Source organism: Engystomops pustulosus, chromosome 1, assembly GCF_040894005.1.
Source record: "Engystomops pustulosus chromosome 1, aEngPut4.maternal, whole genome shotgun sequence".
Lineage (NCBI taxonomy): Eukaryota > Metazoa > Chordata > Amphibia > Anura > Leptodactylidae > Engystomops > Engystomops pustulosus.
The window spans coordinates 10944004-10970770 of NC_092411.1; the positions used below are offsets into that span (position 1 = coordinate 10944004).

At 44.7% G+C, this 26767-nt stretch overlaps 1 protein-coding gene across 2 annotated transcripts in view; it reads right to left on the bottom strand.

Moving 5' to 3' along the window:
- Positions 1–2331: 2331 nt before the first annotated feature.
- SMAD2 (SMAD family member 2) overlaps positions 2332–26767 on the bottom strand; it is a 38230-nt gene continuing 13794 nt past the window's right edge. The window contains exons 2-11 of one of the 2 annotated variants that reach the window (XM_072133078.1): positions 21249–21512; positions 10653–10742; positions 8321–8514; positions 7584–7718; positions 7120–7194; positions 6145–6198; positions 5499–5711; positions 5270–5407; positions 4858–5002; positions 2332–4008 (exon numbers count right to left, since the gene is read on the bottom strand). In XM_072133078.1, the coding sequence (XP_071989179.1) occupies positions 3885–4008; positions 4858–5002; positions 5270–5407; positions 5499–5711; positions 6145–6198; positions 7120–7194; positions 7584–7718; positions 8321–8514; positions 10653–10742; positions 21249–21484 (1404 nt within the window). In that variant the 5' untranslated portion in view covers positions 21485–21512 and the 3' untranslated portion in view covers positions 2332–3884. The remainder of the gene's footprint in view (positions 4009–4857; positions 5003–5269; positions 5408–5498; positions 5712–6144; positions 6199–7119; positions 7195–7583; positions 7719–8320; positions 8515–10652; positions 10743–21248; positions 21513–26767) is intronic. The other variant, XM_072133084.1, reaches the window with a different exon arrangement.

Sequence of the window (26767 nt, forward strand, 5' to 3'; positions counted from 1 at the left end):
TCTTAGCTCCACCCACCTGACAGATATAGATTAGCATATTGCTAATGAAAGCAGCAGCTCCGATTTTCTCATCTAAAGGGAAAATAAAAAGTTTATAAGCCGAGATGGGTTTTTCTCTGGTATATAAAAAGTAATCTATCCGCAAGAGATGGACCAGCACTGCCCAACAATAACCACTGATCAAAACATGCCAAAATATGTAAATCAAAAGCCACAAAAAGAACAGAGGCATGAAAAATAGATCAGGCAAATAATATCTTTATTAATAGAAAAATACACCACAAAAACATGCTTAAAAACCTTTAAAAATTGTGAACCAAGTCACAAATGAATGACATCCTCGGGAAAGTGCTGGACACATGATAATGCGCATTGTTCCCGGAACTCCAGCTCCCCCTACTGGCCACAATATAATATACAACCATGTACAAAAATGAATATTATAAATGGTGAGCCAATCAAATCTTTTGACAAGTCCATACAAATGCAAAATAACGACAAAAAGAGGGGTGAGACACAATAATGGATGGACACACAATTCAAGAATCAGCACAAAACCATGTACAAATAAGAAAGTTGTATACCTTAATGCTCAGGCCATGAGAGCGGGGTGCTGGGGATAGATGCCCCACGTGTATAGCTTCCTCAGGGGTATTTTTCTATTAATAAAGATATTATTTGCTTGATCTATTTTTCATGCCTCTGTTCTTTTTGTGGCTTTTGGTATATAAAAAGTAAACTTACCTCTGATGCTCCCTGCGGCTCCTCTTCCCATATAAAGTGGGCAGAGGAGCGTCCACGCACCCAAACTATGCTGCAGCTGTGTCCCACTGATGGCTTCATGGTGTGGGCACAGAGCACATGGACGCGTCTCTGCCCACTTTACATTTCAAGAAGAGAGTGAAGGGGGGGGGGGGGCAGGCGGCTGCTGCACGTGGGGGTATCACCGCTGGGGGGCAGGCGGCTGCTGCACGTGGGGGTATCACCGCTGGGGGGCAGGCGGCTGCTGCACGTGGGGGTATCACCGCTGGGGGGCAGGCGGCTGCTGCACGTGGGGGTATCAGCGCTGGGGGGCAGGCGGCTGCTGCACGTGGGGGTATCACCGCTGGGGGGCAGGCGGCTGCTGCACGTGGGGGTATCACCGCTGGGGGGCAGGCGGCTGCTGCACGTGGGGGTATCACCGCTGGGGGGCAGGCGGCTGCTGCACGTGGGGGTATCACCGCTGGGGGGCAGGCGGCTGCTGCACGTGGGGGTATCACCGCTGGGGGGCAGGCGGCTGCTGCACGTGGGGGTATCACCGCTGGGGGGCAGGCGGCTGCTGCACGTGGGGGTATCACCGCTGGGGGGCAGGCGGCTGCTGCACGTGGGGGTATCACCGCTGGGGGGCAGGCGGCTGCTGCACGTGGGGGTATCACCGCTGGGGGGCAGGCGGCTGCTGCACGTGGGGGTATCACCGCTGGGGGGCAGGCGGCTGCTGCACGTGGGGGTATCACCGCTGGGGGGCAGGCGGCTGCTGCACGTGGGGGTATCACTGCTGGGGGGCAGGCGGCTGCTGCACGTGGGGGTATCACTGCTGGGGGGCAGGCGGCTGCTGCACGTGGGGGTATCACTGCTGGGGGGCAGGCGGCTGCTGCACGTGGGGGTATCACTGCTGGGGGGCAGGCGGCTGCTGCACGTGGGGGTATCACTGCGGGGGGGCAGGCGGCTGCTGCACGTGGGGGTATCACTGCTGGGGGGCAGGCGGCTGCTGCACGTGGGGGTATCACTGCTGGGGGGCAGGCGGCTGCTGCACGGGGCGTATCACTGCTGGGGGCAGGTGGCTGCTGCACGTGGGGGTATCACTGCGGGGGGGCAGGCGGCTGCTGCACGGGGCGTATCACTGCTGGGGGCAGGCGGCTGCTGCACGGGGCGTATCACTGCTGGGGGGAGGCGGCTGCTGCACGGGGCGTATCACTGCTGGGGGGAGGCGGCTGCTGCACGGGACATATCACTGCTGGGGGGAGGCGGCTGCTGCACGGGGCGTATCACTCCGGGGGCGTATTGTTAACGGGGGAGGCGAACTGAAGGCTGTGACCACCGCATTTTCCCCCCTAGGCTTATACAAAAGTCAATCATTTTCCCCGTATTTTATGCAGTAATAGTCTCATCTTAGAAAGCCTCATACTATATGGCCATTACAATAGTAAAGGTGCTTTCCAGGAAAATATGTCTGCTTCTTCCACAAGCAGCAGCATACTAGACCAGTTGCTTCCTTTAGAAGGCAGAAATATATAAATATATATTAACCAGTGCAGACATTAGCAGTACGTAGCAATCACCACCACCACCGTGTGAGAATTGATCCTTTTTATTAGTGTATTCACATACTCGGCAAATGCAACACGCACAAAGCTTACGTCAAAAGTTCACGAGTTCTACCAATACACCGAATCTACTGGTAAAACTAGTTCACAAAATGTTATAAATGCTTTGCCAGTTTACGGGTTCAATGGTTTGGCTTTTGTAACATCGGTGTGATTTGTTTTTTTATTTGGTTTTGGGTTCTTTTGGGTCTGCAATAGATGCAGAACAGCATAAGAGGAAGGGGGGGGGGGTGCTCAGGTCCTGATGACTCCATAAAGGGGAAGGGGGGTGGGGGCGTCTCATCAGAAGTCCTGTATCTGGACGCAGGGGGTTCTGGGCAGGCGTCCGCTTTGTGATTTATAGACAGGACCCCCACATCTTGTGACCTACGGGGGCCGATCTGTAAGCCACAATTGGGCCTAATGATAAAAGCCTGATTGACGCTGACCTCTAGTTTGTTCTGATCCGACTAGAGATACTCACACTAGTGCCACCGATACAGTCCATAGCGATAGCGAGAGGAGGACAGAGAAGAAAGGCAAGTCCGAGGCTGGCAGACCGCTGCTACAGAACAAGTACTGTATGATAGAAGAAGATGTACACTTAATTCTGAGTACCCTTTTACTACACAACCTTTGACCCCCACACCCCCCCACCCGTCCCTAACCTTGCACGTCCGTAACATAATCCTTTAAAAAAAAAAAAAAATTTATATCGGGTGCAAATTGTAGTGTCCAATGGGGTTTTTTTTTTTTACTCTTCAAAAATAACATGCACTTTAAAAATAAAACAAAAATTAAACCTTTCTTTATTTTTCACCATCTGAATCAGGTTTTTCGCTGCAAATAAAACCGGGAGGGGAGAAAAAAGAAAAAAACCAAAAAGTTGTTAAAACTTTTCCATAAGTAGTCGCTGATCGTTTTTCCGAAGCTGCGGAAAAGATTGGAGCAGGCGGATGAAACATGACTTATAAAAAAAAGAAAAATACAGATAAGCTAAAGGAGAATATAATATAATAATATGGGGGGGGGGGGTGAAAGAAATAAAGTCAAAGTTTTGTAATTTTTCCCGGAAACGACTAAAATAAGAAAGCAGACAAAACTACCTGGGATCTAAAAGAAAAAACAAAAAAAAAAAAAACAACTGATACATGACAAAGGGGGCGACTCATTGGTAAACCGTTTGGACACTTGCGTTATAGGCCCAGACATCGCGTTACGTGTCCTTCTTAAAAAAAAAATTACATCGCTTCCCGGTAAAGGAGTGACTTCACACCGACCTTTCTTCTAAAAAGGGGCGAAATACAAGGTGCTTCTCGGAGCTGATGGGACCTCAAGTGCTGCTTCTTGGTATTGTACGATTGTAAACAGTTCATGGCGGGGGCGACCAATACACAAATACTATGACAGACGAGCTGTGTTGTAAAGTCTGTTTGGACTTCGAGGGGTTAAAACCCATAGGTTGTATGGGGAGAAAATATAGAATGGGGGATATGGGGGAGGGGGGTTGAATTAAAAAAAATAATAAGAGGGGGTCCCCCATTAGGACATGCTTGAACAACGGACTGAAGGAGATCCCATCTGAGTCAACACTTTGTCCAACCATTGCAAAGGTCCATTCAGGTGAAGCTCAATCCAACAGGGAGTGCTTGTGACCGTCTGCCGCCTGCAGGGGGTAACAAAACCAGAGGGTAAGGACATGGCACTGCCTCCTATCCAGAACACGTGCATCCTGTAACTACATAGCATAAGCAGCCCAAAAGACAGGAGTAGGGTTTGTTCATTGCAGAAAATAATTGATAGTGTCACGAAAATATATACAATTTTCCCTTCTATTTTCTCATTAGTTCCAGGGTCATGGAATGTCACACAGGTGCACGGCTCGTTATGTCACTGGTCATGTGATGTCACACAGGTGCACGGCTCGTTATGTCACTGGTCATGTGATGCCACACAGGTGCACGGCTCACTTGCTGATCGGTGGGAGTCTCAGTGGGGAGTCCCCCATGGATCACAAGAACTCCTGTACCTGTTGCAACCAAAAAGAATGGCACGGCCAGTTGAAGAGGTCTTTGGATCCGATAGAGATAGCAGAGATTGGAGCTCAGATATCTCAGTCAGTTCCATAGACAGTAAATGAAGTGGCAGGGAAAATGTGCAACTGGCTGCTCCATTCTTTAGGCGTGCAACAGACCCTCATTATCTTGATCCTTGGGGGTCCACATCACTGACTCAGTAAGGAGGGTTTCTGGAGACTCGCCAATCTCCGTCAGCTCCATAGAGATGAATGGAGCAGAACGGTCATGCACAGCCGTCCGCTCCATTCATCTCGGGGAGCGACGAGGGGTCCGACGGAGGGACCTGGGAAACCTCGTTCATGTGATCTGTGGGGGTATCATCATCGTGACCCCCACTGATCAGCAAGTTAGGCCCTATTCATGGGAAAACCCCTTTAAGACCATCATGTAATGTGTAGAGAGATACCATAACAGCAAATTCACAGCCCTGCACCCACCTGTACTCGGCACCCCAGCCTTTTACAAAGCTCATTCTGATGGTGCACATTCTGGTTAACTGGTAAACTGCTTCGAAGCCCTGGTTCACAGACTGGGCAAGGAGGGCAGCAAATTCTTGGTTATTGAAAATCTTCAGGTTACATCCTATAAGACGACAAGGAACAGGATAAGGGTGAAAAGGTGAATCAAAGTAAAGATAAAGCCATTATACCTCCTCCTCTCCTGTCCGCAGCAGGGGCCCTCACACCATTGCTCCATTTTTATACTTTGGTAAAGCTTTGGCCTTAGTGGGGGTCTCTAGGCTTAAACTACTATATACCCAAGGTCAGAAATAGTAATTTGGTGGGGGGTGCAACAGCCGACACCCCCACCAATCATCTGATTCACACCATATGGTGGAGCAGGACTTACCTGGTGGGATCTTACACACTGTAGCTGGATGCCAACCATACCGCTGGTTACAATTAGGACTCTGGACAAATATAGCACTATCACTTAGGCACTCTGCAAATACTTCTCCCCCAATGTAATACAACCGCACTCCTCTTCCTGCAAGAGCAGAGGATATTGTGTTTATACGGAGGATCAAAAACACCAAAAAATAAATTAAAACATTTTGACGGCGATTGACCCCCATTACCTATATGGCGCCGGGTCATTTCCACTGTGGCGTTCCGGTTCACATTGGACAGTAACCCTAAACAGAATCTCTCAGAATTTGAAGGATCTGTGAAGCCGTCCACTGTGAGAGAAGGCTGCGATGCGTGAAAGGTTTCCCCCACCCGCTGGTTGAGCTCGTAGTAAGCTATGGAGCACCAGAAAGCCGGCTCAGAGTAAGTGACGGGTTGTAGATCTGGAAAAATAAAAATCGGAGCAATCAAAATTGAAACAAGTACACCAGCAATCACAGCCCCTCCCCTGCTGCACCGAGCAACTGAACACCATACAGCTATGACCTGTGCAGTGATTTAGGTGTCCGATATATTAAGGATATGCACTGGTTACTTCTTCCCAGTGCAGCCCCCTGACTATTAACTCTTTAGGCAAATTTGTATTTGTATTCTAATTATAATGCACTGTGTATGTAACACACCACGGGTCACTGCATAACGTATAGACTATCTAAGCCTTTGACCCAGTCATGGATCTGAACCTTCCATTTTCAATGGAAACCTGCAATGTCATGTGAACAGAGCCTTACCCACACACAGCTTTCATACAGAACAAAGCGAGTGTAAAGGTGATGATCTATGGTAGGATTATAATGTGACATATCATATACTTACCCAGGTTATGATTGACTGGAGAAAGTGTACTAGGAGAGAGTTCGGCTGGAGAGCCTGGAATAGAGAAGGAAACATAATATCACTGGTTACATAATGTAGTTCAGGTTCATTGTTTGGGGCGATACATTATATGTTAATTGACTGACGCTTGTTCCACACAGTTCAATAAACTGGAGTAACCAAGTCCCATATATAACTCCTTCATCCTAACACAACTTGTCAGGGGAGGCAGAACACCCTCTGCCATGAAGTTGTGACTTTTACCCCACTGACATTACAGCAAAGCAATCACAAAGTGTGGTGTACAACAGAAGCCCCGATCCAAACAGCAGCGCTCTAATACACATCTATATATCCCACTGTGGGTCCAGCTACCTGCATATATAACCCTATGTCTATACTGAGAACACTGGGAGTCCAGGTACCTGTGCCATAACCCTATATCTATACAGACAACACTGAGGGTCAGGGTACCTGTGCCATAACCCCACATCTATACCAATCATACCAAGAGTCTGTGTACCTGTGCCATAACCCTACATCTATACAGATCACACCGAGGGTCTAGGTACCGGTACCATAACCCTACATCTATACAGATAACACTGGGGGTCTTGGTACCTGTGCCATAACCCTACATCCATACAGATAACACTGGGGGTCTGGATACCTGTGCCATAACCCCAAGTCTATTATACAGATAACACTGAGGGTCTATGTACCTGTACCATAACCTTACATCTATACACACAACACTGGGGGTCTGGGTACCTGTGCCATAACCCCAAGTCTATTATACAGATAACACTGAGGGTCTATGTACCTGTACCATAACCTTACATCTATACACACAACACTGGGGGTCTGGGTACCTGTGCCATAACCCTACACATCTATACAGATAACACTGGGGGTCCGGATACATATGCCATAAACCCAAGTCTATTATACAGATAACACGGAGGGTTTGGGTACCTGTGTCCATGCTTTGGTTAAGTTGCTGATCGCTAGTCTCGCCATCTTCACTAATGTATCCCGGAGGTGGAGTTTCTGTGGAAAACACAAAGAGTTATTAACTATCATTCAAAACTATTTAGGAATGATTCAATAAGAAAAGTTTCAGTATTTATGATCTACACATTACAAAAGTTTGAAAAAAATCTTTGAAATAATAAGGAAAGTGAAAAAAACCCTGTATGGTAAAAATTGAGTAATTAGGACTTATGAGACGAGTGTAGCGCCTTCCAGGGATCTGGTGCAGCTTAAAAAAAAAAAAAAAAATGCGGCACAGGAGGAGAGGTTTGTAGTATGGAAACACGGACAGAACGTAAGAGATCAGGAAGATGATTCGGGGAGGGGCAGCACTGTTGGATCATTTTGTGAATGGGAGTTTATAATATTTCATATTGGAGAGGTGAGCGGCTTAGTCACACACTCACCAGGTATATAGTTGCTCTGGGGCTCGATTCCTGCTGGAAAGTTAGTGTTCTCCGGAATGGAATGCGTGTAGTCGTCGAGCGGAGGAAGTTCTGTTAATATCTCCGTATGTCGCGGCACCAGCACAGGCGGTAACACTACAGGAGGAACAACATTTTGTTACAGTGTATCAGGACACATTTACAAAATTTACCAAAATGTATTTGCGTTGGGACGGCTTCACACAATCAAGTTCCTGATTTCTGGGCCTGAACCCGAAATAAACTGTAAAGCCTCATGTAGACAATATGAGCTCCCCAGAGCCGGAAACCTGGGTGTAGCACTTAACCGGGTGCACTAAGGGGGTCACCCAAACCTCTATGGGGGCTGTGATCTGGCTGAAATTTGTGAGGCAAGATAATGGCTACAATTACTGCTGTGTGAATAGGGCCATAGACTGAGGGAAGTAGCATAGCGCTTGGCCATGCACAGAGCTTTCAGAGAATGAGTAGAGGGGCCCGGCGGATGGATCACCATCACACTCTTTTCAGAGTGATGTGAAACCCAGTCAACTGTCCCAAAACCATAACAGTGTGAACCCGTGTCCTCTCGGTTTGGAATAGAACTGCATTCAGTGTCATGGGGAGGGGGAGACGCACTACTAGAATGCAGAATAGAATGCATTATAATTTGATGCAGTTTGTATCCATCATTTGTAGATTATGGGTTATGGATCCCAATATGGGTCACAAGTACTTACCTGGTGTCTCCACCCTCTGATAGTGATAAGGGTTGACACAGACTTCATCTTTCTTAAGGTTAAAAGCATATTCACAATTTTCAATGGCCTTCAGCTCGTGGTGACTATGAAGGTCCGGCCAGCGCCAGAGACGACAGTAAATAACGTGCGGTAACCCCTTGCGGTGCGACACTTGAAGGCGGCCGTCTAGAGACCTGGACAGAGGAAGGTTGAATATTAAGGGGTGGGGGGGGGAGAGGGGGGAAAAATATAAAAGTTTTAAAAATGTTACAATCACATGACATGTGCAAACACTGAAGCGAGAGGAGAAGATGAGAAAGAGGAAAGAGAGTGCACAAAGAAAGCAGGAGCTAGATCAGCATTCACCGAGGAGGCACAGGGCCGAGGATGCAAGTACCCGCCACTTACACATAGCACATACACCTGGCAAAAAGACTATTTAGTTGGAAAGGCAGAGAAACAACAAAATTAAAAAAAAAAAAATTGAAGGTTCACTCCAGAGACTGTAGCAGCGGAGAGAGAGAAGCTGCGGCAAAACAGATGCTAGATCATCATGCAAAACACAAAGACGGCAGCGCTGGAAGAAACAGAGCAAAAACATATGCAAAAGCCACACACCGGACATGTAACCTAATGTATACAGGAGGCGGCATATTGCACAGCAGAACTGTCCTGGACCTATAGCGCCCCCTATCTGCTCTACACTGACCTATAAACTACACATAGGACAAACCCAACTGGTATAAAAAGCAGATCAGCCGCAAGAAGCAGAAATAAAAGCAGTCTATAGAATACATACATTACACCTGATTTATAGCCCCGTCCACCAATGAACATCATTTTACACAACAAATAAAACTGAGTTGGGTAATCCCCCTTCCCCCCATCCCCCCCCCCTGCGTTATACCCCCGTGCTGCAGAGCTGAAATCTCCCTTCATTCCTTGTACAGAACTTCTGCACTGAGCGTTCTCTTTACTCAGCAGAATAGTGAGTGCAGCTCCGGAGTATTACATGGGTTGTAAATTGGGAAGATAAAACTTGTTTTTTTTTTTGCATGTGTAGGCTTTAAATTTGGTTTTACCTTTGCTTTGCATCTTTTAGGAGCCCTTGTGGCAGATTGGGCCAAAAATGACAGCAGACATCAGTCTGGGTGAAACCCTATGGACTATTACAGTCACTGGGATATGTCTGGTGTCATCAGGTGTGGACTGTATAATAAAAGGGCTAAAAATCAAAAACATACCTATAGCATAGGATCTCATTATCAGATTGGTGGGGGCCTAATGCACATCACCCCAATATTTATCAGATGTTCTCACTTGTCAATATCCAGAGAACAGAAAAAGAAGCAGACAGTGCTCTCTAGTGGTCAGACCAGGTTACTGCAGATCAGCCCTAGTCATGTGAATAGGAGCCAAGTTGCAGCGCCTAAACTCAACTGGGTTGCAGGTGTCAGACCCACCAATCTGATATAGAAAACCTATCCTTAAGGTAAATAATATTTTAACTTGGAAACCCCCTATAAACGACTTTGGCAGCAGCTTCCTCCGTTCCTTACACGTGCACAGAGCCAATCCTGCACATGTAAAAACGAAGTCAAGAGATCCCAAAGTCAGTCTATGGGGATCTGGACACTGTAAAGTGATGCTCAATGGTGGACCGACCCATATAAAAGCCCCCCCCTCCCACGCTGGCATTTGGCACATGAGACCATGGAGACTAACTGCATATGTACATACACAAATGCAGATGGTAAATGGCAATGAAATGAACAAAATAAAGAGAGACAAAAATAAAATAGATAAAAACTGAGAAAATCATCTAGTATTGTTTGAAGCGTGGAACTTGAATGTCAATTCTCCTGCTCCTCAACCAATACCGAATGTCTGATAAAAGAACCATGGAGAGATGGATCATAAGAAGCAGCAGCTCTAAGACTACGCTGGGGGGGTCCGTCAGCTAATCTGACATCAACGGCTTTGAAATGTACGTGCGGTTCAGCGCTGGCGGGAAAGGGAGTCCATTACGACTCTGCCGGCGCGGGAAACGTGACATCACACAGGAATGTGATGTCATGATAAACCCTCCGCGCCCCCAAGGGTACTTCCGCCGCTTCCGACCGCCAGGTACACTCCAAAATCAGATTTCGTTGGTCAAAACACCAGCTATCAAAATGATAACAAAAAAAAAAAACTAAATAAATTAAAAAAAGGAAAAAAATTTAACATCCAGAATGTAATTATAAACTGATTTCAGAAGAAGCGTCATCCTGCGATACAACGTCTAACATCCCCTCCCAGAGCTCTATGCGACAGAGTGCAGAATATTCACCTGGTTTGTTCAGAGAAGCTGTAAAGGGCTGTGGTATCCCACTGATCTATGGTATTTGGTGTACTCAGTCCCCAAATTTCAGAGCAAGTGCTGTGCAATAAATTGAAAAAAAACAAAAAAAAAACAAAAAAAATTGATGTGAACAATGGAAGCATGGTTACTGGATATACCATGAAGGTCAAAACATGGGAGAAAATGTACAGAACACTTCCTTCACATATAAAAGATACGTAAAAAGAATAAAAAAAAAAAACAAAAAAACAGAATGGCATCGTTAGTGTAAAGGAAGGGGTTAAATGGAAGAAGTGATCGGAAGGTAAAAAGCTGTGACAATGTGGAAAGCTGAACACATACAGGAGCGGAGACTGGATGGAGATCACAATGCGGCTTGGAGGAGGAGGATGTAACCCACCCCCACTGACTGCCCGGACCCCCCAGAATGACTGACACACACAAGCCATGGATTCAGGTAGTAAAGTGGAGAGGGAGTCCAGAAGATATCAGAGGAGGGGAATACAAAGTATAAGTAACAGTGGAAGGTAACAAAGTTTTCCTCCTGATAACAGTACATCTTCAAATATGCCTTAAAAAAGGGAACCCGCCACCAGTTTTTACCCCACAAAACTGCGATGAAATGTCCTTTCTAGAATTCCTGCAAGTGAAATAATAATAATTAAAAAAAATAAAAATCTCCAGTCGTGTGACAATGAGGAGAGAAGAGTTCTATAGCACCTAGAAACATCCTGCTGGTGTCATATTAAAGATTAGGATCCCTGCTTTCATATCAAAGCTTGTGGTTCTCTTACGTACAGAACCATAAACAGGCAGTTATAGTAGGAAACGAGAGCTGCAGATATAGAACTAGGTCTTTATCCGGATCCAGGGGGTAGTCAATTACTCAAACAACCATTCTCCGAATGCAAATAAAGATCCAGTTCTTGTCTCTATCTTTGTATCTCCAGTTCTTTAACTCACAGAACTACAAGCCTTATGCAATAGGAAAGATTGTATCCGCACCTTTAATACATCCCCTGAAGCATGTTTCTAGCTGCTATAGAACATTTGAAGTGACTCTTCCCCTGCACCTTCTAAACTTGATTCATCTCGGGCCAAAATCGGACTCTCCTCTGCTCATTGTCACGAGACTTTAGAGGTGTTTTGCGATTTCAAGTAAAAGAAGAAGGAATTCTACAAAGGACATTATACTCCTTTCTCCTGCTTGGTTAATGGGGTAAAAATCAGAGATACAATGCAACATAATACAGCAGCCCCTGCATTGGTAGATACCATGAGGTTGGGCCCCTATAAACCAGAAACCGATGCCACATCTATGATAAACGAATAGTCATACCTAGCATCACAGTAACCTGAGCGTATGCTGAAGAGGCCGACTGGCGGTTATCAATGTGTGAGATAGGACGTGAGGCTCACACCAGCATCTGCTCGGCTGCTCCATCGTAGGAAGGGAAACAACATGTCCCTATATTTCCACAAGACCATCCTGCAACTGTATCACTTGTAGCACTAGAATACGAGTTTGTGACAATTGTAACGCTGTGCAGTAGGTGGCACTGGATAAGCTATACTGCAGTTACATGCAACCTTATCAGACATTGTAGAACACGGACAATAATCAAGTTATAGTGATCATAACTGATCATTTACAGTCACAGGACGAAGCATAATCCGGGTTCGGGATGTTAGAGCATGGCTCGGTTTCTGGGCTTTTCTGCAGCCATTGCCATCTTCTGATGAGAGCCTCATTTTGGAGCACCCGTCTCCTTCCGCATGTCACCACAGGCAGATGCACCCTATGGGAAGGAGGCCAACCAGCGTGCACATAGCACAAAGTTTCCTTTTCTAACATGAACCCCAACTGCAAAGTGATTTTTCTGAAGACATCAAGACTGCATTTTAAAGCCGGATTTTGCAGCTTAAACCAGAAATAGATGAAAAAGAATAAAATCATAAAAACAATGGAGAAGACCTGACAGCTTCCAAACATCATGAACATATTGTCCTTTGTCAGGCACAAACTCAAGGGACTTAAAGGCAATAGCACCAATAACCAGACCCTATACACTTATGCCCATAGAAAGGTGCAATACACTGGACAGATCCATAGAGAGAACCTGTCAGGCAAAGTAACCCCCAAAACTAAATATATTTTCATAAACTGCCATTGGAAAGTTTTGCCCCTATCCCTACACTGTTCCTCTACGTGTCTGTAACCTTAAGCAATCAGGTATTAAAGCTGTATGCAAATGACCCCAGAAGTCCAATGAGTCATTGGCATATTTAGGAGTCCAGCTTATTCATGAGTGGGAGGCACAGCCACACCCCCAGTGCTGGCTCCTCTGTGTGCTTCCTGGTGCTGGCGCCCCCTGCAGCCCGTGTGTGTATGAGATACAACTGCTCCAGGATGCAGGCATGTGTATAGCAGAACATGTCAGGTACTTGTGTAGCTGATGTCTGTCTCTCGCATGTGTATAGCAGGACATGTCAGGTACTTGTGTAGCTGATGTCTGTCTCTCGCATGTGTATAGCAGGACATGTCAGGTACTTGTGTAGCTGATGTCTGTCTCTCGCATGTGTATAGCAGAACATGTCAGGTACTTGTGTAGCTGATGTCTGTGTCTCTCACACATGTGTATAGAAGAACATGTCAGGTACTTGTGTAGCTGATGTCTGTGTCTCTCACACATGTGTATAGAAGAACATGTCAGGTACTTGTGTAGCTGATGTCTGTGTCTCACACATGTGTATAGAAGAACATGTCAGGTACTTGTGTAGCTGATGTCTGTGTCTCTCACACATGTGTATAGAAGAACATGTCAGGTACTTGTGTAGCTGATGTCTGTGTCTCTCACATGTGTATAGCAGAGCACAGCATGTCAGCAGGTAAATCACAGACACCAACACAGAGGCGACATCTTTCTCCATGTGCACAGCTTCATTTACATTAGAAAATATGATTTCATAATGATTAATGTATGAACTGACTAGATAAAGGCGGGGATGGATCCTTGTGAGCTGCTCCAACAGGTAGTAGTGACAGAATTAGTTACAGAGACCTGATGTCCTTTAAATGGAACCTGTCACCCGGTTTTACCCACCTAAACTAGCAGCCCTGAGGCAGGGGGGTATGAAATGTCCTCTCTCGAATTCCCACTTATCTGAAATTGCCCTCAAAGTCAGGCAAATATGACTATTCTCACATCATTTTCACAAGACAAGTCAAATTTAGATGGTTGCAGGGTTAGGGTCTCTTCAGAAGCCCCTATATCTTTGGTTCTATAGCACCTAGAAACATGCTGCAGGTGTCCAATTACAGCTAAGAATCATCATCTTTCAGATCACGACTATAACTTTTTTTTTTTTTTTAAAGACCCAGAGATTCAAGCAGCCAAAGACATTGTTGGAAATGTAAGCTGCAGATAAAGATCCAGTTTCTACTATAGAACTGAAGTTAGGAGCGTCTGAAGTGACCTGCCCCTGCAGACTCTAAGCTTCACTCCACTCAGGCAAAATATAACCCTTCTCCAATCATGTCAAATGACTTATATTAAAAGATGAAGATCTCCCCTTTCAGATCCTCCAAAAGAATAAAAACTCCTCCAAAGTGCATATTTAAAAGGTGCTATAGAACAGACATTAGGGGCCTCTGAAGTGACTCTCCTCTTGCTACCACTAAAACTTGACTCATCTCGTGAAAATTGACATTTAACATCTGACCTGAGGGGGCTGCTAGTTTAGTGGGATGGCTGCTGACAGGATCTCTTTAAAAGGGAACCTACCACCCCAATTCTACCTATAAAAAGGTAGAAGGGGTGGTAGGTGGATGAATGGGACGTGAGGATAGCCCTTTTTAGGCTAATCCTCACTTCCCGGCTATCTTTTAGAAAAGTTTATTGCTGGCATATGCAAATTTATGTATGTGGCTACTGGGGCGTGGAGTAGCCGGACATGAGGCTACTAGTCGCGGCTTCTCCACGCCCCAGTAGCTACCATTTAATCTTCGGCGCGCAGCTCCTCGTAGTTGCGCGCCCCCGTCCCCAGCGCAGTAGGCCGCAGATGCCGGCGGACTTGGACGAGGGCGCGCAGCTACCAGGAGCTGCGCGCCGAAGATTAAATGGTAGGCGGAGTAACGTGGCTACTGGGGCGTGGAGTAGCCGCGACTAGTAGCCTCATGTCCGGCTACTCCACGCCCCAGTAGCCACATAAATTAATTTGCATATGCCAGCAATAAACTTTTCTAAAAGATAGATGGGACGTAAGGATTAGCCCAAAAAGGGCTATCCTCACGTCCCATTCATCCACCTACCACCCTTTCTACCTTTATAGGTAGAATCGGGGTGTTAGGTTCCCTTTAAGGATATTTTTATTACAGATGAGAAATCTGCTTGTCCTTTCACGTGTAGTTTACTCCTTTAGAAGAGATTAGGCTATGAGTAAGAGGCGCGTCAGCCTGAAACGTGCAAGTCTGATGTCAGAGCCTTTAATCTAAAGGGACCACGCCAGGGACTGACGTAGCACAAGTTCCCGTATAATCTTCTTTGAGCGTTCTGAACTATATCCAGTGGTGTGGATTAGGGATGAGGCTTTCCTAGAGATTGCAAGCATCTATTCAGTGAGGGGAGAAGATCCCTATAGTCCATACATCAATACACCGCACCCTACACATATGGCTCCATCTATACATCAATACACTGCACCCTACACATATGGCTGTATATCTATACATCAGTACACTGCACCCTACACATATAGATCTATATCCATACATCAATACACTGCACCCTACACATATAGATCTATATCCATACATCAATACACTGCACCCTACACATATAGATCTATATCCATACATCAATACACTGCACCCTACACATATAGATCTATATCCATACATCAATACACTGCACCCTACACATATAGATCTATATCCATACATCAATACACTGCACCCTACACATATAGATCTATATCCATACATCAATACACTGCACCCTACACATATAGATCTATATCCATACATCAATACAATGCACCCTACACATATAGATCTATATCCATACATCAATACACTGCACCCTACACATATAGATCTATATCCATACATCAATACACTGCACCCTACACATAGATCTATATCCATACATCAATACTCTGAACCCTATACATATAGATCTATATCCATACATCAATACTCTGAACCCTATACATATAGAACTATGTCCATACATCAATACACTGCACCCTACACATATAGATCTATATCCATACATCATTACACTGCACCCTACACATATAGATCTATATCCATACATCAATGCACTGCACCCCACACATATAGATCTATATCCATACATCAATACAATGCACCCTACACATATAGATCTATATCCATACATCAATACAATGCACCCTACACATATAGATCTATATCCATACATCAATACAATGCACCCTACACATATAGATCTATATCCATACATCAATACACTGCACCCTACACATATAGATCTATATCCATACATCAATACACTGCACCCTACACATAGATCTATATCCATACATCAATACACTGCACCCTACACATATAGATCTATATCCATACATCAATACACTGCACCCTACACATATAGATCTATATCCATACATCAATACACTGCACCCTACACATATAGATCTATATCCATACATCAATACAATGCACCCTACACATATAGATCTATGTGCTTAGGAGACAACACAGTGATCATCGATACAGCAGAAACTGTTAGGGCCTTGAAACCTATGTAGTAAAACTGTAGTTGAGATTCGGCTCTCCCGGAAGCATTGCCCAGATACAAGCGATTCTCCATAGAGTAAGTGCATGTTCCCTGCTGAAACGCTCCGGGCTCCGGCACTATACAGCCAGCCGCGTGCACCAGCTCTTTACTTTACATTCTGCTCCCTGTCAAACCTTAGGATCGACTAGCCCTCCATTTTTTGGACAACCCATGCCCCTGGCCTGCTTAGTCACTAGCTGCTGGTACTTGGAGGAGCAGAGGAAAGTTCACCGTGACGTCTCCCCTATGAGGTCAGCGCTTCCAGGCCGTGTTTAGGGGATGGGTAGCGGGAGAAGACCAAACAGTGTGATAATGTAACTCAGCCCTGGAACTTTATAATACTTTCCGCGTCTTCTACGTCGCTGAAGTGGAGCTGACCTCTGGTAGTTTCATCAAATATTTGAGCGGCCGCAAAGCAAACAGAGATAATTTAATACAAGTGATTACACAACGTAGGACACGCGAGGAGACAGACGACACACGCTGCACTTCACCGGAGACGAGCCAAATGCAATTGAAAAAGTGAAATCAGACTCATCTGATGATCAATCACCTGTCCAGACCATGTAATAAATCTCAGATTAGATTAATCTTCAGCTACAGACCCGCATTCACAATAGACACTGGTGGTCAGCCAAACAATCGCTGCAATCCTTCCTTGACCCCCCTCATTCGCATGCAGTATTGGTTCCTAGTAGCGGCCTGAACATCTGTCTGACACCGTAACATTGACTTCCCACAAAGTAGAGCTCTGGGGGGGGCATTACCAGAGCACCTCCATGATCTAGCTTCCCAGGCTGTGGAATTAGGGGGATGGTGGTTGCTCCTGAACAGTGTAATAGACCATGAAGCTGCACATAACCCATTGATGTGAATTAACAGTGTGTAATTCTTCATTTCTCCTGTGGGGGTGCTATAGGTTTCTAAATGATTACCGCCGATTTGATGATTACACTTTGTCAAAAGTGGTCCTTGCCGCTACATTGTTCACCATCAAATAAAAGAACCTCTTTTTGTTTTAGAAAAACATCTTTTTTTTTTTATAGATTTTTTGACTTTTTGTATACCCCAAAGTAACACATCGTATATACTCGTGTATAAGCCCAAAAAATTGTGCTGAAAAACCCCACCTCTGTTCATAAACGGAAAAAAAAATAAAATAAACTCACACACTCACCTTCCGGCGTCCCCATGCTCCTCTTCTTTCTCCTCTCTGCTGTAGTAGCCGGCAGAGACCGGTCCATGCGCTAGCTGGCCGGCGCACACTATGGCGGTGTTGCCGCTGGTTACGTCATAGCATGGACACATCACTGCTGGCTGTTAGGGAAGAGCAGAGAAAAAAAGCGAAGCTGCACAGAGCATCGGTAAGCCGTAAAGTCAGTTGTTGGTGGAAAAATTAGGGTTTGCTTACTTTTTACTAATTTTGTTGGATAAAACATAATATGAGGGTGGGGGGGGGGGGGGATCTATACTTTTTCCAACGCCATTTTCCATTCTTTTGCGGGACATGTTGTACCCTTTTCGTTTAGATATGTTTTTATGATCACTTGTTATTGCATTTTATGTGAGACAAGATAGGTAAAAAGCCCCCCAAAGCTCATCTGTTCTCTGTAGATAAAACAGAAAGGGACAGGAAGCAGACAGCGCCATTCTTGGTTTAGTGGCCGAATTTAGTAACCGGGTCGGACCAGTACACAGAACGGACCTGCAGGCTTTGTGTTACATTATCTTATATGTAGGTTGGATGTAATAATGACAATGAAGCCGTGTCCTTTCAGTCTTTGTAATGATGCTGGACTATTCCTGAGAAGAGGAACTTCTGTGGGTGGATATTGGTGTGCGCTTGCCGCTTTTCTCTATCACTTGGATCTGTGAATAAACTTTTTTTATGACCAGTAAAGCAAACAGCCCATGTTCACAATGTGATCAGTGTAAAAGATTTAGTGGGTTTCATCTCTGTTCAACGAAACAAAAACTATTCTATACCACACGGATGCAGTATCCCAACCCTAGGGAAAGCTCCGGTAACCTGTTACATCAATTACTTATAAGAATTTCTCCGTTCTTGTCACATTCCATATTGGAACAATGTAGAGGCCTGCGCTACAAATCATGCAATAAACCTACAGAACTACAATAGACCTAAAGTAAGCAATGAAACAAATATATACACTAAACATCCCAAATACAACACCAAGCAAGTCTCAGGAGCCCACCAAGGTCCATGACTCAACGCAAAGATTACGCTGAGCCCTCCGCACTTCAAAGAATGGGTCCGCTAATCTCCACTTATTCTTTTAGGTGTTTGCAAGCACCGTGTAAACACATCCTGAAGGTACCTGCACCCTAGTGTGTATAAATGCACACATGATACATAGGTGAAGGAGTTATACCACAGTTTTACTGTCCTCTGTCACTGTTGGGAGCGCAGAATTCTAGCTGTTACTCTCTCGGATCTGTAATTGAAATAATATACAGATGAATTCCGCAGCAATACGGAAAATAGTGGAAGAAAGAGAATCCCATTCACTTATGCAGAGGATTTACCAAGTGGCAAATCTTACACATTACACATTGGCTTTAAGTACGGTACTTTAACGTTCCCAGATGCTAACTAAAGAGTAGAAAGTGTCCATCATGTGGCAGCTCCCGCACTATAGTACAGGATACAGAAGTATCCTGGTCAAAATCTCCCTTCTCTATTTATATGCCAAAATCACAAGTGGTAACAACCTTGAAGAGCTACAAATCAACCTAACGCAGTTTGGGTTTAATTCCTGGTAAAGTTTCTTATTAGTTGCCAACCCCTTTAATTATTCACAACCCCTTTAATTATAGTAAAAATATTCTAAATTTTACAGCTTTATACAGCATCTTGTCAGCCTCGGTACTAAATGCCGATTTAGAAGTGACATGGAAGAGATCAAAACAGAACTCTTCTTTGTCCAAGTTCAAGAGAACGATCACAAGAGACAAAAAGTGAAATGCCCCGATTGCTGTGAACGAGCAGAACAAATTGGAAGACAGATATAAACTCTCCTATAAAATAACGAAGCTCCTCCGTGTACGGGCAGGAGCGGCCGGGGCACCGGGTGAACAGGAGGCATTCAGCTTCGGGAGTTCTGAAATGAAACTGAAGTGTTGACCAAGGAAATAACCCCAAAGCAAAACTCACGAATGACCCGTTATCAAAATAGGTCAACTCGTATCTCACTCAGCTGAAACAGACATCCGCGGGGGACTAACTTTCCTCTTAGGGCAACCTACCCACATCGGACAGGAGGCAAGAGGGAGAGAGCATCGTCTATCTCTCCATTGCACTGTGTCCACTTTGTAGAATGGATCAAGGAAATGCTGAAACTATCCTACCTATACAGTTTCCCCATAATTCGGATAGGCAACTATTATACATGGCCATGTAATCTCCTGCAAATAAGTAGGTTCAAGAACATATTAGAAAGTCGCCCGGGATCTCATCTAATAACGCACCATGGACACACGGGAGGAGATTGCTGCTGAAATACATACAATATATGCGTTAGTTTTTGCAGCATTTAAAGGAAACCTACCACTTTAAAATGCCAATTATAACCCACAAATACCTTGCACCAGCTCAGGGTGAGCTGATGCCGGAGCATCTTCACCGTTCGTGCGCCTTATTAGGAGGTGCTGGAGAGCTGGTGACGTCACCTAATAAGGCGCGTGCATGGTGCGCCAAGCACATATCTTGGTGCGTCGAAGGAATATAAAGAATAAAACAGTTTTAAATGGAATATGGCGGTTTCTGCAAATAGTGAAGATAAGCTCCTGCATCAGCTCACTCTGAGCTGGTGCAAGGTTTTGTGGGTTGTAATTAGCATTTTAAAGGGGTGGGTTTCCTTTAAGTCTACCAGGTTAAGTACTAGACCCCGATAGGGTCATCTACATTGTGATTACCTCAGTAAACTTTCTCTTTATCATATTGGCATCCTGAGGAGGTCATTACCATTGAAAGAAGGAGAAAAAATTTGTATTATCAGTGTAGCTTCCCTCCAAGGTCCCCTTGAAGAGAAAGAACACCGAGGCTCGGAGAACGAGCTCCAATGATAATCCAGCACTATCCACCTCGTGTCTCTCCTCCTACATGTCCTGGGCTGCCCGAGTCCAGTCCAGCAAACTATGTGCTGGGGCAATGGCTTGTGTTCCCACTGGCTTATACTACAAACTATCAAACTTCAGACACTGTCATAAGAATATGAAGCATCCCAGGTCCTTATACATTTGAAAAGATACCGATATTTATATAAACTACAGCATATTTTACAGAAATACTAAAGTAGATGAAATATTAGGACACAGTCACTGGACACACACCGCAGCCATTATGTTGCAAGACCCACTAAGCAGCCCACCAGGAAGCAGCGGCATCACCGGATTGAGTAACACAGTGACGCTGCTGGTTCCTAATAAATGGACAGCCTCCGGGTATCATCACAGACCGGTCTAGGGCACAAACAGCACAATCCCAAAGAAACATTTCCCATCCGTTAGAGAACACCGTAAGACAATCAAATGAATGGCCACAGTTAAGAGAGAACAAAACAGCTCTAAAAAAGCACAAGACCCTGTCAAATCTGCAACGAGAAAGGTTAGTGATGTAATACACAGTTAGGAGAAGTGGTCTGAGCCACACTCTGCCAAAGGGGTTAAACACGATGCAATGTTGGCCCGCTCATCCAGATGACAGAGGCAAGGTGATGCATGGTAAAATCGCAGCGTATACCTTGGGATTGTGACGCATTTTGTATTGCAGTTCTGAGTTGTGATCGCCTTCTCGAGTTCGTCCAGTTGTCCGGTCTTTTTCAGCTTTTTTACCAGGCTCTTCACCGCCTTTTCACACCACTTCTCCTCCTGGCCGTTCTGCTCCCCGCCGCCCGCTCCTGTGGTGCCGCTCGCCGACTTCTTCCATCCGAGGAGACGCTTCACAACAGGCGGTGTGAAGGGCAATATGGAGGACATAATGGTGCAGGTTCAACTCAACTTTGACCTTAAAAGAGAAAGTTTATATTGCATGAGGTGGTGCCGAAAAACACGGGGATGGTAATGCAAACACACACTTATACTGATGAGCTCTCTTTAGGAATGGGTCATGTATTGGACTCCCATCAATCACATACTGATTGACCAACTCTGAGGATTGGTAATCAGTATGGAAGATGCGTTAAGAGCCCAGACGAATCCCCTTAACTCTATCCACAATAAATGCTATAAGGGGCAATAAGGGGCTCCCTACAATCATTTGAATGCTCCAGTTTCTTCTCAAACATCTCTGAACTTACAAAAAATACGGAAAAAACTGAGATGGACACGAGCAGTAGATCATCAGGTAACCTAAAAGTATGTGAACGCAGCAACTTCTCATTCATTGCCGCAGGTTTCACTCACAGTTTCCAACTTTTGTAATGCGGAGGTTAAAAGCAAAGGAACCTGCAGCAAAACCCACAGATTTTCCACTGACAGACATTTCTGCAGAGGAATATTTGCACCTGTTTCACTTCTTGTTATTAAAGGAAATCTACCACCAGGATGAAGGAATGTAAACCAAGCACCTGACATACTGGTGTGTGCCCCCTCTGGCAGGATCTGCGGCTCTGTAGCTTCTTTTTCTCTCGATTTAGCAAAAATAGGTTTTTAAAATTATGCAAATGAGGCAGAGGGGCTCCAGGCTCCACGGGTATTTATTTGCATAGTTATTAAAGCCTCTGTTTCTTTAAAAAAAAGAGCTTAAGATTAACCCCATAAGGACGCAGCATTTTTTTGATCATTTTTCGCTCTCCACCTTCAAAAGTTTAACTTTTTCATTTTTACGGGTAACAAATTTTACTTCTCAGTGGCGTTATTTATTTTTCGTGCCGTGTACTGAGAAGCTGGAAAAAATTCCAAATGTGGTGAAATTGGCAAAAAAAAAAAAAAAAAAAAAAAAAAAAAACAATTGTGTCACTTTCTTGTGGGCTCTGTGTTTACGTCTTTCACTGTGCACTCCAAATGATATTTTTAAAATTAAAAATTCTATAAAAAGTGATCAAAAGGTCGTACAGTCCTAAAAATGATAACATTGTAAACGCCATCAAAAGACGCAAAAAACGACACCTCCCAAAGCTCTGTATACCAAAGTATAAAAAAAGTTATAAAATGGCAAAATCCCCCCAAAATGTAAATTTATTTTAAATGTATGAAAACATTATAAAACCTATACAAATTTGGTATCCCCGCAATCCTACCGACTCAAAGAATAAAGTAGACCTGTCATTTGGGGCGCGCAGCGAAATCCGTAAATTCCAAGCCAACAAGAAAATGGCACAAATGCGGTTTTTCACTGCATTTGGAATTTTTTTCCCGCTTCCTAGTACATTCCATGGAATATTAAATAAGCCCATTTTGAAGTGTAACTTGTTACACAGAAAATAAGCCGGCACAGAGCTCTGTAAATGGAAAAATAAAAAAAAGTTATAGACTTTTGAAGGTGGGGAGTGAAAAATGAAAACGCAAAAACGAAAAAGGGCTGCGGCGTTAAGGGGTTAAGGGAAACCTACCACTTGGAAACTGTCGTTCTGACCTAACGGACCTGCACATAAGTGGAGCCGAGCTGATGCAGGCACATATTTTGGTTAAACATATAACCCATCCGTTTCGTTATAACTATAGATTCGTATCTTTGCTAATAACCCACTGGGCGTTTCCCTGTCCGTCACAGCTCGTGGGCATTAGCATAATAGTACAGGCAATGTTGTGTGCCCCCCCCCATCCCTCGCTCCTGAGAGTAGGTGACATCACCGAGCCCTCAGGAGCATTAGGGCATGCGCATCGCCGGCTCACATGGCGGCTGCGGGTACTATCGACGAAGTCTCGTGCTATCGTAGCGCGGGGGGTTTTCCCAATCCAGTGCGGAGACCTCCACAGATTGCGAAAACGAGGGGTCCGACCGACCCCTCTCCACTCCTCAAACTAATGGAGCAGACGGCCTGACCCTAGTTTTTGCAATGTGAGGGGGTCTCAGCACTGAGACCCCCACTGATCAGCAAGTTAGGTCCTAGCCCGTGGATAGGGCCTGACTTGCCTACGTGAGAAAACCCCTTTAAACAGCACATCACACACTATCTGATCATTTAACAAAGCAGAGGAAGAGCCCATGTCTGTAGAGGCTGCGCTGCTGGTACAGATCGCTGTGAGTAACCCGTATGAGCACCGGCGTCCCGCATCCAGCGGAGTGAAGTATCTCGCCGAGCCAAGCAGATGATTCACTTGGAAATGTAGTCACTTCTTTTGTTCATACAGAACAAAATGCTGAAGGCTCAGAAAGAGATCGTAGCCACTAACACACAGCGTGTACATGATTCTAATAAAGGAGCAAGAAGAACAATGAGATGGTTACGACACTGGAGGAATAGTCCTCAGCTATATGCACAGATGAAGAGTCTTAAAGGCATTCACCACGTATACAGACACTGGGTCTCCCCGGCAGCTGATTAAAGGAAATCTCCCATCACAATCCATCCTGATAAACCAGGGACATTACTCATAGATCCAGGCACCGGGACTGTGGTATCTTCTTATATCTGTTATCCATGGTCTCCTTCCTTCTAACATCAACTTTTGTAATTATGCTAATGAGACAGAAGGGCTCTAGTGGGGGGATGGTATAAAGAGCCCCACTGTGCTGAAGTTTCATAGGCTGTTACACGGTGAAGTAGACGCCCTTCCCACCCTGCATAGTCCAACCCGCAGCCTCCAGGCTCTGTGGTGCTGCGGTGACACCCCACCTTCACCGGGAGCCATACAAGTCTATAGGAGCCGTGACCAGATCACGGCCCCCATAATGGCCATTATGCACCCTTCAAGGACACCTGACTTACAGACGACCTCTCTTCCCACTGTGACCTATCTGGATGCTAGTCCTAGGCTGCAATGATCAGCTGTAAGGCGTCTGTAAGTAAGTTTTATGGATTATCCTGGTTCCCATTACAGCACAAAATTTGGAAAATCCAATTGTCACTGGGGCAAAAATAAAATTTGTCTGCAGCTGCAGTTCTAAAAATTTACCGACTTACATACAAATTTAAATTTAAGTACAAACCTAAAGAACATGTCTTGTACTTAAACCGGGGACTGCCTGTGTTACCAAGCTATTAAAAAAGTAGTCTAATAATTATCAAATCAGCCTTGCTGTCACTGAATAGAACAAAACCTTCGCTTTTCTGTGTAGAAACAAGTGGGATGTCCCTTGAGTGTAGAGACCCTGTACATGTCTGTTCTAGAACCTTAATCACATGCAAGTCTGAACACACCAACAGCCAAATGCATCTGCACGAGTTATAATCTCATACAATTGGGCAAAAACAAGGGAGATCATTCATTGTTGTTTCATGGGGACACATCTGGACAAAGAAAACTATCCCTTTAAGAACAATGCAAGACATCCGGTTATCTCAGTCAGTGCTGTGGCCTTTAAACGGAGTCATAGGTTGCGAGCAGTCATGTCCTTACAAAACATGGGGATAGATGTACCCGCTCCCATGATCTACATTGTCCCACATGGGTGGAGCAATCACCAAAACTGCCTATAAGTAAAGAATTGCTATGATATTTGAGTGTCGATTTGTACATTTGCAAGTTTTGCATACACATTTATGTACAATGCTTCAGCCAACTGAACCTCAACAAATCAGCCAAGATATATTTGTCACAAATTCAAGAATTCAGACATTTCCACCATTGTACCGAAGCGCCACATTCAAGACGTCCGCTCCATCCAGGAAGAGAGGCAAATCTGGTATTTCTATTACTTTACGACATTAAATACTGAACACAACACATTCTTGTGGGGGAAAAATACAAGAAATTTAAGACGCTAATATTTCCAGTTAGGGTGTCTGAACCGCAGAACAAAACAAGGAGGGGTCTGTGCCATCTGAGGGATGCCGAAACACTGCTCCATGTCTCACACAAAGCAATAAACATCACTTACTGATATAGAGTTTGAGAGTACAAGGGAAAGGAATGACCAATTCACAGTATGAAACCAGAAACGCAAGATGAAATTACAAATTAACCGGTCAGACCCAAAACATCTCATTTTATTGGTACTATTACCAGCACTCATGGCACACACAGGGGCCTATTCTCGAGGGAAACTCGTCCTACACTGCGAGCCATCGCTACAGATTGGAAATATTTCATTTGTCCAAAAGCTTTTATTATAAAACATCACTACTGATAAAAGGGATAGTGGGATAGTAAATTGAGAACTAGTAACTGGTGTCACTGGTATAAAGAGTTGGTGACCTGCACCCAAACTATAACGACGGTTACTGTCAAAGTAAACCACTAGGAGGATAAACAAAGATATATATATACCTGCGCTAACCAAAATATACCACAAACATATTTGTGGTATATTTTGGTTAGCACAGGTATACATATATCTTTGTAAAACATTACTACTGCTACTACCAGATTTACACACCTCCTATATTGTAGCCAAGAGCTGCACTCACTATTCTGCTGCTGGTGCAGTCACTGTGTACATACATGACATTACTTATCCTGTACTGATCCTGAGTTACATCCTGTATTATACCCCAGAGCTGCACTCACTATTCTGCTGCTGGTGCAGTCACTGTGTACATACATGACATTACTTATCCTGTACTGATCCTGAGTTACATCCTGTATTATACTCCAGAGCTGCACTCACTATTCTGCTGCTGGTGCAGTCACTGTGTACATACATGACATTACTTATCCTGTACTGATCCTGAGTTACATCCTGTATTATACCCCAGAGCTGCACTCACTATTCTGCTGCTGGTGCAGTCACTGTGTACATACATGACATTACTTATCCTGTACTGATCCTGAGTTACATCCTGTATTATACTCCAGAACTGCACTCACTATTCTGCTGCTGGTGCAGTCACTGTGTACATACATGACATTACTTATCCTGTACTGATCCTGAGTTACATCCTGTATTATACCCCAGAGCTGCACTCACTATTCTGCTGCTGGTGCAGTCACTGTGTACATACATGACATTACTTATCCTGTGCTGATCCTGAGTTACATCCTGTATTATACTCCAGAGCTGCACTCACTATTCTGCTGCTGGTGCAGTCACTGTGTACATACATGACATTACTTATCCTGTACTGATCCTGAGTTACATCCTGTATTATACTCCAGAGCTGCACTCACTATTCTGCTGCTGGAGCAGTCACTGTGTACATACATGACATTACTTAT